Source organism: Cataglyphis hispanica, chromosome 6, assembly GCF_021464435.1.
Source record: "Cataglyphis hispanica isolate Lineage 1 chromosome 6, ULB_Chis1_1.0, whole genome shotgun sequence".
Lineage (NCBI taxonomy): Eukaryota > Metazoa > Arthropoda > Insecta > Hymenoptera > Formicidae > Cataglyphis > Cataglyphis hispanica.
The window spans coordinates 6,836,882-6,849,208 of NC_065959.1; the positions used below are offsets into that span (position 1 = coordinate 6,836,882).

Sequence of the window (12,327 nt, forward strand, 5' to 3'; positions counted from 1 at the left end):
ACTTAATATTTTGTACAAAATTATATTAATTAATCGAATACATGCAATGAACATATAAATAATTTATTTTGTTTGCTGCATTAAATTTCCACGCTTATGTCCTCATTTTAATTTACTATCATAAAAATATAAATATAATGTCAATATATTAAAGCAAGATATATGTTGAATTATTGAAAATAATAAAATAAATATGCAATTTGTCTTCAAATTATATAATGTAAAATCTTTTACTGACTAGAGACAGAATATAAATGGTATATTTACAGTAATATATATAAAAGAAATTAAAAAACAGATTGCAATAGAAAATAAAATTTAAAAAGTATATAATATATTCTAAAATTATATACAGCAATAACATATTAATATTTTTCATTGGGATTTCCTATTATCTAACAAAATATATTATGCAGAGAAAAGTATTTACATACAGTCTTTAATTAAGATATTGATAAATTTTAATAATATATAATTTAAGTATATCAATACTCTCTCAGTTAACTAGTATTTATTTATAATGGCATTCATTCATAATTTAATTAGTACTATTAGATATTTTATATCTAATCCTAAAAAATAATTTAATATTTTCTAAACACGTTGATATCTATCTACAAATATTCTTTTTACTTTTACATAATTTGTAAATTTACATCATTTTAATATATGTAATATCTTGCTATTTTATGTTCTTATGTAATAAATAAATAATAATAAATAAATATAAATAAATAAATAATAATAAATAAATAAAAATAAATAAAATATAATCTTAAAATAACTCTGCGTATTTTGCAATATCAAATTATTAGTAAAAAGCATTCGATGCATGTTGCAAATTTGCTTGGAAAAGTTGGATATAAAATGTGCGCAAAAATTTCATATACATTTTGATGTAGAGAAAAATTGTAAGAAGAAAATTTGTTGTTTAAATCATCTATTTCTCGTATATAAATATTAGAAATAAATTGCAAGATGACATTGATGTCAATCACAAATTAAATGTCAATCATACATATTATTGTATAATCCAATAAACATTGTTTTTCTCGCAAGATTAAGTATTTATTAATTTTAATATTATATTCTTTACATGCATTTATTATTTTTATTTTAGAATATGTTTTCGTTAAGCGAATCTGCTACATGCCACGAATCTGTTGCTTTTTAACTTATACTCATGTACATTTTATTGTATGTATGCAACAAATATGTGTCAGTTAACAAATTGTATAAAAAATGTATATTAAAATTTTTTAATAAAAAAAGTCCTTACCTCAAAAGCTACAAAATAAATATATTAAAAATAAATCTCTAGTATATTGAAATTCTATGTTTTTACAATTTACTTAATTAATTAATTAGATATATATATATATATATATATATATATATATATATATAATTAATTATGTAAATTGAAGTTTTGGAAATTTAGTTTAGTTAAACATAATTACACAAAAATATTCCAACATTAATGAATCTATGAAAGTCAATTATATTCCATATACAAAAAATTGACTTATATATGTTTATATAGATTTTTTGAGAATAACTATTTCAATATATATTCCAATGTATTGTGCGTAGTGAAACACTTATACCTTATAAAATTCCATAATAGCTATTGATTGATTAAAACTCATACCTACTTGAAATTATACACGTCTAGCTCTAATCACGTCATTCCTCATTAGTGTATCACGGGTATGAATAAACGCAAGTCAACCATAGTCATTTTAATACCGGAGATGCTAGATAATTGAACAAGTTTGAAACTCTTGTGCGGAGATCTTCACGTTCTCGACGTATCTTTCTTCCAGTTAACTGGAGCGGGTAATTTCCGACTCGTGCCATCCAAGTTTAATCTACTCTTTGAACATTTCCGACATGTTAGTCGCCAGAAAGCGAGCCTGAAGTCTGCCGAATAGAAGGCGTAAATGAACGGGTTGATAGCCGAATTGATCCACCCTAAACATATAAAATCACTTCCGATCATATTATTCTGCAAAAATATTGAAATAATAATTTAGACACTAACTGCTGTTACATTATACAATTATAATTTTAAAATTATTATAGAAATAAATAAAAAACTAAAGATACAAATATAGCTAAATTGTATTAAATTTTATTTAGTTTGTATCCATTTCTATTTTTTTATTAAAAACTTTTGCATATAAAAACTGTTGGTAATTCGATTTTAAATAATTTATATAAAAGAAGATTTTTAATGTGAAATGTAATTGTTGTTAATTATAAAATTATTAAAACAAAATTTAGATATAAAATATAAAACATATAATTTATTAAGACTTTATTAAGACTAAATAAACCTTAAAATTGTCAAGAGGAAAATAAAAAAGACGAATATGCTTTAAAGAATATACATATAAAAAAAGAAGTTACCTAGCCACGTTAAAGCTGGCATAAGAACATCTGGCGGCTGCACAGGTACAAAAGGTGTTGCCAGATAAAGGATAAAAAATGGCAGCCAGCATGCAACAAAACCACCAACAACTACCGCCAGCGTACCCGCAGTTTTCGTTTCCCTAGTGACTTTGTTGATGCAGCTCTGTTGATTACCTCGGATTGTACTCAACTTTTTGCACATGCTCGTTGGTTCGGTTTCGGATGGCTTGTCGCATGTCGCATTACTTTCGGCACAATCCGTACCTTGCACTTTAATACTTTTTCCACGATCAATCTATCAAAAAAGAATGCAGTCACACGTACATTTTTATATAACTAACATTGCAATTAATTGTAATAATTAATATTAATATACATATAAAATTATATAATGTGCAGGATAATTACTACTTTGATGCTATTTCTTTTAATTCGTGCGTTTTTATTTTAAGTGATATAATAGACATAAATTTTATGTAAATTTTAGAAAATAAAAACTTATAACTCAGAAATAATGTGTAATATATATATAACTAAATAAAGACCGATAAAAAAATCTAGATAAGATATATTGTGTAAAATAACTTATAACTTATTGATTTTGCATAAGATTGGATAATATGTATGAAATCCGCATTACGTATTAAAGCATGGCTAGTTATATTCTGAGAGAACAATCGATTTATTTAATCTCCTTTTCAATAAAAATGTGAAACGATTTCATTACCTGAATCGCGATGCTGTTTTTGAATAAATCAGGATATGCTTTGAATTAAAAGCAAGCTAATTTTTTTTTCTGCGATAAGTTCTTCATGATTAAAAGTTAGCTTTGAATTTGAAACAAACTCATAACTGAGCAAACTTATTGTTATCGTATTCACGTATTCTTTGCTGCTATGTTTATCATAGGCGAGCACTTTAGTCTTTCTAATTATTGTTTCTTCTTTATTCTCTTTCTCTAGATGTTACAGTGTCCTTTTAAAACTTGATTGTAAAAGCGGAAAGAGATCGTATTGTTTATAAAATGAATATTATAAAAGGATGTTATATTCAAAGAAAAAATATTTCAGATAATTAAAAGAGTTTCTTTAAGGAACAAAGAAAGCTTTTTTCAATTATATATGAAATATAAATAAATCATGCATACAAATTTTCGTACTATACGCGTTTTTATAGATTTTTAATAATATTTAATTTTTTTTAAATATTATTTTTAATGTTATTTTTAATATTTATATATTCAAGTCTTGATTACTTGATTTTAATATTATTTTTATATATATTCAAGTCTTGATTACTCTTATATTTGAATGTTTACTTTTAATGTTTTATTATATTCGATTTATCGCATAACGGTAAACCCATATTAATTGAATAGAATCTCAGCAAACGAATGATTAATATCTTGCCGTCAGAATTAGCTTACAATATCATCCATCGAACGAACAAACAAAACATTTTGTTAGGAAGATTAATGCATAGGCAGGTAAAGGTATAATAGATTAAATACAGGAAAATTTAATCTGATCTTATCAATTTTATATCACATAAAAATTTTCGTCATAAAATAAAACTCAACTTTTTTATTTAAATAATAACGCTATTATTTACAAAATTGTAAAGCGTGAGAAAAATACAGTATAAACGTAATTAATCGTATCACAATCTTTCGCATAAAATACTAATTTCCAGATAAAACTATTTTAACTAGAAAAATTTGTTTACTCAAATAATAAACGCGATGCACTCGCATTATTAAATTCTGTTGAATTACATAATATATCTGTTAAATTACTATAATACAATAAATATCTAATAAAAGATAAATATTTAATAAAAACTGTAAAATAACAAAACATACAAAAAATAGCGCTAATTGTATACTGATAATCTTTGATCGCGTCTTTAAGGAAGACTAAATCAAATAGTTCTCACCGTAATTTTACGACACGATCGCACGTTTTCCCCTTCGTTGGTCGCTTCCAGATTTCTATGCCTGCTCGCTATGACGCACGAAATTCTGGCATACACGTACAGCATTACTAGCATGGGCAAGAAGAAACTGCCCATCGCCGAAAATATCACATATGAGGAGTCCATATTGTAGGAGCATTTTTTAATATCACGATTCCTCGCGCGTGGGAAACAACCTAATAAAGGTGGGCTTGTTATAGCACCGGCCATTATCCATACCGCCACTATCATCACCCCGGCCAGTCTTTTACTCCTGCGTCTACGGCTATATATCAATGGCTGAGTTACGGCCAGATACCTTGAACAAGAAATATCAACAATGGATAAATTCCGCATAATCTTATAAATATCTCTGCTGAACGACCACAAATCCGCAAAAATATAATATCGAAAATATTAAAGGAGACATCCTTTATTAAGAATATGAGGAATGAATCATTCTGTCATTCTTCTTGAAGCATTCTTATAGTGGTTCCAAAATTACATTACAAAAAGAAGAAGCACGTGTGCCAAAATTGTATTTCTGAAATAGAATTAACCGCGTATGATAATTTTAACTTTTTGAACAAATGTACTTAATCAACCAATAGAGTAAGATACAAAGTTAGAAGCATCTCATCGTATACGAAATACACAAGAAGTAACTCAAATTAAAGTAAAAGCTGCAGAAAAAACTAAGAAAATTTTGAATTTTAAGTAATTTCTTTACTTTTAATATTTGTGTGGATGTATACATATATTATTATAATATTTCAAATATTTATATCTATCAAAGAAAAAAAAGCATACAGCTATATAAAATATACATAAAAAAGAAAAAAATGATGAGAAAAATATATAAAAAGACAATCGCTTTCAGTGCAATATTGACTCGTTTGGTTGTAACGATAAACTAACGTAATAAAATGCTTCGTTGCTTGAACAAATTTTCTACCAACCGGAAAATTTATCCGCTCCTACTGTCGTTTTTTCATGTGAAAACTCGTAAAGCACGGACGTCGGATAATTTACCGTATGTTTCTTTTTTAATGACGTGAGAATCTATTCGCAAAAGATAGAACGACTAACGGGCGTTCCCTGATAATACCGATGCCTACGTGATGAGATTCCAGAATGCATATTATCAAGTTTACCTGTCTATAGATATGGCGCATAACGAGAGAATACTGGCTGTGCAGAGTAGAATGTCAAGGGAGACCCAAGAGTCACATAGTATCTCGCCTAATTTCCAGGTACCTCCTGTAAGCTTCATCAAAACGATATTCTATTTGATAAAAACGTAATTAATTTCTTACAAGATAAGAAAGATTTGCATGAAACAAACGCTATCTCTGCTGTCTGTTGCATAGCGATAATGTCGATGATGAAAGTCATAGTCGACGACATTGTACGCGTCTACCCGCAGGGTTATTAAATGCCGACAGTAATTAAATACTGCTCTAAATATCGTTATTTAGTATGCGTGGCGCAATTTGTGAGTATAATGCATACCAATCGCGATAATAAAATTTTCTTACGATCGGTGAAGCACGGTGAAAGCTTGTAGCTTAGCATTAAATTAAACTTTTCCTACATGTTTATTGTATTTTAAGCTTTAAATAATAAACGAGTATGTACCTGTAACAGAACTGCCGGTGGCATCACAGCTAGACCGACTAGTAAATCCGCTGCCGCGAGACTAGATACAAAACAATTAGTTACGGATCGTAATCGCCTGGTAGTAATTACAGCCGCAATCACTAGAGTATTGCCGACCTGTAATAATAGAAAGAAAAAGTCAGAATATTATTGCAGATGCGTATAAATTTAGACAATTAAAAATTTTTAAATTATTCTCAAATTTTTTAATTATTCTCAAATATTCCATATATGTATTTCAGGAAATCCTTCAAATCCTTCCTTTTGAATTGTTTCGTAGGCATGTAAAATTTTAAAAATTGTTTGAAACTTTATACATCTTATATTTTAACACTTTGTATTTTAATAAGATATTGAGTTATTAATATCTTGATATAGAAATACTCATAATAATTATAATTAGATGATGTACATCCTCACTATTGTCACAATAATCAGCATCGTGAATAATCCTGCTAGAACTAGATCGGTCCAATTGGGTAGATAATATTCCGTTTCCACATCTCCGTCGTCCGCCGACAATGTGAGATTCCATTGGTAAATGTCCCCATGGTAATCAGCTGTTTGATTTGCCATGACGTTCATCCGCGATCCATAGATAATTTTTGTCTTGCAATGCGCATATTTTGATACATGATGATTTCTAAAAGAAGAAGCCATATCCTAAGTATAATACACATAAAAAATTGTGTATCTTATATGATTTGTGTAATAAAAAAAAAAAATTATGACCATACAGAGAATATGTAGCCTTTTTCTGAAAAAAATTTGTAGCAGACATTTGGCAAAAGCTGTAAAGGTAATGATGCGAGACACTCCGTATATTAGTTAAATTCCTTTTCAAAATGCACGATTGCGAATATCTCGAAATAATTCATCATAATTATTAAATAATAATTAATTAATTTTTAATAAACATCTGTAACAGTACCGTGAGACGATAGATTTATTAAAGTATGTATTTCTCGCGATTTATTCATTTCTAAGAAAATAATTTGAGAAAATATTTCTGACGACGATTTGATCATTTATTACTTTTCTTAAATGTTTCCTCCCTTTAATAATTAATAATATATACCGGTTGCTTATTGGTTCGAGCAGCAAATAGATTTTTCATCAGTTGAAATAAGTAACTTATAACGCTGTTTCCGTTTTCACAGAGTGATTGAATAAAAGCAACCTGAACTAAGAAGCAATTTATAAAAAATTGAATTCCAAGCACTTAATTCTAATAACCACTTTACTTAACTCTAATAACTATCAGCAATAAAGGCAATATCAGATTATAAGATGTCATCTAATAATGAGCAATGTAATTCTTTGCATTTATTAAACTTGTAAATGTTAGTTTCTCTCTCGTTCTCTCTCTCTCTCTCTCTCTCTCTCTCTCTCTCTCTCTCTTTCTGTCTCTTTTTCTCTAATTGAAAATTTCTTTTCCTTTATTTCTTTTTATGGCATCTCGAGTCGCCAAGCACGTTTCAAGCGTTCTTATTCAATCATAAGAAACAACATGCAATGCAAAGTGCTGTCTTTCACGCGTCACACACAGTATAAAATAGCTTTAAGAGACTACATACATCCCATACACATCCAAGGTCTTTCAGAAAATATTCTAATTATATGCAAATGGAATTTTAAATAACTACTATTCACCCACACATAATCTCTCTGTTTTTACAAAAATAATATGTATTATTTATTAAAATACGTAAAGTGTACGTCTTTGCATTCTTAACTGTAAATTATTACATTTGTATCTCCTCCCCTTGCAATGAATATAAAAGAATTATTAAAAAATTTCATATAAAATACTGTTTTTTACAATAATAAATTAAAAATTATATGTTAAAATGGATTTTTAATTAATCACAAGTAAGCGAAAGATACGCACCCTTTCAACATACAGTAACAATACTGCTGCATCTATGTGTATTTCACAGATATCCCAGGAGAAGGAGAAATTGTGTCCATATAAAAATATCGAGATATTCTTGCATCGGAAAACAATTTAAACACTACTAGGTCGATCAATAAATTTTTTATAAAAGTAGTCTAACACATAACATAACACTTGGAAGAAATCACACAGTCATAAATAATTGCCAGTAAAACAAGCACACACAAGCAAGCGAATAGTTTATAATATATAAAACTTGACTGATAGTATTTGTGAAGTATAAAAGTCGGATATATAAAACGAATGGATTGATGAGATTGCGCATGATCGTTATCGATCTTGTTAGATAAGATAGGATGGATTACTCCGAGAAATTCTGAATCCATTTTATTTTTTGACGTAATCAAATATTTCGCAGAGACTTTGTGATAGTTGTATCGAAATAAGATGCATTACCACGAGAATACATTAAAAAGTGTAACAGAAAAGATTTTTATTTCTTAAAATATTATTTTTTAATTTTATATTACAATGTATTAATAACTCAGATCTAGAGACAATATTTTTATAAGACTACATTAATAAAATTGATAAACAAAAAAGCTAAAGTACATAATACAATATGACATTAGATTATCTAAAAAGAAACGTGAGTATCAATTAGAAAAATTAAATTACGATTTTATTTTAATATGATGTTTTTTTTATTCTTAATTATCGTTAAATATTATAAATATTTTTAAGATATTTGGAACTTCTCTTTCGTAAAATTCAATTTTAATATTGATACATTCAGTATGTTGCGATCAATGAACAGATTTATCTATTTGATAAAAGAGAAATTGATTCTTGCGTATTACGAATATTTTATCTCTCCACTTTTTCACGTTTTCAATAAAAATATACATGAATAACCAATACTGTTAACATTTTAATCCTATCTGGCATACGGTTTAAAAAAATCCGATATTTATTGCTGCGGTTAAAACTACACTGTATTAAACACGAATAGAATCTTTTCACCATTTCGAATTGACCAAACAATTCTGTTTCGCTCAGGTTGCCCGTGTGAAAATTTTTCGCTGATTATTCTCAGACTTTGTTTTAATAGATTACATAGATAACATGCATACGCGCAGAAAGAAATGTAGCGAGCTATCTAAATAGATAGCATATATTTAAAATATTCAAATATATAGATTCATAATATATAATAGTGGCGATACAATAATATTCTGTAAATATGTCATACAAATAAATAATTGCAAATACAAAATATAACAAATCAATATATATTTTCGCGTTTCCATCTCTCTTTCTTTCTCTCTATAATATTCGAGAAAGAATATTTAACTAAAAAAGTTTTGCAACTTTTCGCTCAATTGTATAATAAATATAATAAAAAATCTAAAATAAGAAAGAAACAGAAAAAAAGAAACACGCAAAAATTTCCAAGTTTTTTTGCTGCAACAATTTTAGTGCAAATAGAGATTCTTTAAAAATGTTGCTTATTATTCTAATAAAAAAAAGAAAGTACAAAATGCTGTTAATAATTTTTGTATTATTAATGTATTTTGTATTATCGTGAATCTTTCTCTTCAATTGCGTGATGCAATTATTACATATTATATATTATATATTATTATATATTACATATTGTAATAATATTAACTATTACCTTTTCATAAACATTTTTTGATCAAATTTTTATTTACAACATTTATTTACTTTTATGGATAACAATACAATTATTTTTTTCTCATATATATTTGTTATACAATTTTGGTATCTGAATATTTATCGAATTTATATATTCATTTTAACTTATTGACGGTAATTTCTCTTCTATCTTTTAACAAAAAGTATTGTATTTTTCAATTTTTATTTAATATACTTTTTTATATTCTTTGTAAGAAATAAATGTTCTCGTATCATAAAGTAAAAAAAAAATTGTGCACACAAGCGAATATTATATCGTTATATTAATTAATATATCATTTATCACGCAATTCTTTAATTGATTGAGCAAACTTATTAACTTTGATTATATTTTACTATGCTGATTATAACTTTTAATTTTACTGTGCTTTTTGATTAACAAAAGCAGAGAATATGTAATATCATATAAAATCGCAAAATTTTTAGAATAATCATACAAACAGCTAAATGAAATACATTGCTCCTTCGTGTTAAAATAGAAGAATTGATTTCATTTAAATTTTATCGAGAATTTGTCAATAGCGTACAAATAGCCTTAATAACAGAAACAAAAGCTGCATTGTGTGCATGTTATAACATCGGAGCTGCAGATACGCGCTCAACTTCAATTGTAACGAATTTTCCGCAAATGTAAGGGTTAAGTATTCTTATCAATTCACCGTCAAAACTCTTTGTTCTGAAAAGCCTGTATTTAGAAGCATAGCAGTAAGCATGGATGCTCGCAAATAATAGTCATTCGTAACTGCCCTTTGAGATCATTAGGATTAATTAAATTTTATAATAAAATAAATAATTTTTTTTTTTAAATGTGCACTCCTATAACGTAATCTTTGTCTCAAGAAATCCAATTTAAAATTTAAAAAAAATAACAAATTTATATATTTATTATTGTATGTATATATATTATATATGTATGCCGCTCTATATTTTAAAAATAGCAAAACTTTACGACCGGCTTTAGGCATAATCTTCATCTTATTCTATTGTAGCCTCAATCTCATGCTGCGCCCGTCGCTCCATGTATACGAATTACCTTTATACTATATATGTTTATATACATATATAAAGGAAGATCTGTTTTTCTCAACACGCATTGACGTTATTTTCTAATAATGTTTACAAACAACATATATGAGAACGGCATTCAATTCAAATGAAAAAGTAGTACAAATAACAGTAAAGACTGCTATTTGAAAAACAAAGCTGAAATAATTATTAACTCTCACTCTCTTTGTCGTAATACATACATATGTAGTATATGTTAAGAGATATCTATGAGTGACAAAAATATGATACATTTGCTCTATTCGTTATTCGATAAATTGAAATTTGCGATATAATGTTTCTTAATCAACTTTGGCATAATGTGTGTTTCTCACGCTATTATTTATAAACTTTACAGGCGATGCTCCAGCAGTCCCGATATCACAGAATGAAACTTGTTGAAAACGCGTACAGCTGATACTATTGTATGCATTTTGCTTCGCCGCAATTCGGAACATAGATAAGGTTTGACCGCAATTTTGACCGCAACGGAAAGGCAAATATCGATAGATATAACGGTCGGTATATTCCATGGAAATCTTATTTACATATCAATTTTAATTGTAAATGTATGTCGCAATATTTTAATTTTTATATCTTATATATTGTTTGTTTTTTCATATTTTTTCATTACTTTATATATTTTTCATTCTTTATATATTTTTCCTTCTTATACATATATTTTACAACATATAGTTTAAGCCAGACTTGAGAACGTTACAATTAAAGTTAAAATCTTGAATAATACAGCGCACAGTGTTTGATATGTAATATCATAAAAAAGCAATATCGTAAAAAAAGATTTTTTGAGAAAATTGTGCGTGCCGCATACAGCCAAATTATATCTTTATCTCAAGATAACATCGAGGGTCAGCCATATTTCTTAATTCACTTTTTTAATGCTAAAAGAATTATCTTACTGGCACTTTGAAAGCTCGCAATTCTCACTGCAGTCCGTAATTTTTCTGCAAAGTAGTCGGCGGCATCGCCGAAGATTAAACCGAAACGAATATTCTTCATTAAGGGATTTTACTTCCTCAGGGCCGGCAGCAAACCGGATATTAGTTGGATAGTTATTAGTCTTCGATCGAAAAGTCATAATCGCCCGGAATATGGCTATTAAACGAATCTCATTTCCATTTAATAAAATTTCGCACGTGCAATTTATATTATTTAGCTCATGTGCGATAAATTTTATTAATATAATATTAATACGCGCATTTTCGATAATGTTACCAGATTTGTTGAGCCGCGTGCCAATTTCGCAGTAGTACCTATATATTATCTTTTAATATTTAAAGCCATGATAAAATGAATTACGAAATAAAAAGAAATATGATTGAAATGAGAAGAATTTTCAAATGCAAAATAATAATATGACGCGATTACACGGCAAGGCAATAATACGAACTAATTAATAATAAAATTAAATTACTAGTAATGATTAGCAGTAGTGCTTAGTACCGTGACTACGATCAACCTTTGCTTGTTGTGTGATATATATACTTTACATATTATTCACTACTCAATCAGTATGCTATTATCTCAGAAATGTTCACATTACTAAAAAGATATATAGCATTCTTGCAAATATATGTAGACTATCTTATATGTTCATATATGTATACAAGTTTATGTGA

At 27.4% G+C, this 12,327-nt stretch overlaps 1 protein-coding gene across 2 annotated transcripts; it reads right to left on the bottom strand.

The window, feature by feature from the left end:
• Window positions 1–1,598: 1,598 nt before the first annotated feature.
• Window positions 1,599–8,129, bottom strand: LOC126850291 (tyramine receptor 1-like). 2 transcript variants are annotated; one of them, XM_050593143.1, is made up of 7 exons: window positions 7,919–8,129; window positions 6,448–6,670; window positions 6,007–6,144; window positions 5,523–5,635; window positions 4,351–4,687; window positions 2,413–2,710; window positions 1,599–1,974 (listed from the first exon to the last, which is right to left on the bottom strand). In XM_050593143.1, exons 1-7 carry the CDS (start codon window positions 7,948–7,950, stop codon window positions 1,799–1,801), a joined length of 1,317 nt encoding a protein of 438 aa, XP_050449100.1. In that variant the 5' UTR covers window positions 7,951–8,129; the 3' UTR covers window positions 1,599–1,798. The 2 variants fall into 2 exon arrangements, with proteins under 2 accessions (XP_050449100.1, XP_050449099.1); XM_050593142.1 differs by having other exon boundaries at window positions 5,523–5,653.
• Between the last annotated feature and the right edge of the window lie 4,198 nt (window positions 8,130–12,327).

Bases quoted from the DNA above. Each gene is read 5' to 3' on its own strand.
- LOC126850291 (XM_050593142.1), bottom strand. From the start codon at position 7,950: ATGCAGCAGTATTGTTACTGTATGTTGAAAGG. The intron at 4,688-5,522 runs GTAAACTTGATA...TTCTTGTTCAAG, and splicing joins TGCGCCATATCTATAGACAG to GTATCTGGCCGTAACTCAGC. The intron at 2,711-4,350 runs GTGAGAACTATT...CTTTTTTGATAG, and splicing joins GATCGTGTCGTAAAATTACG to ATTGATCGTGGAAAAAGTAT.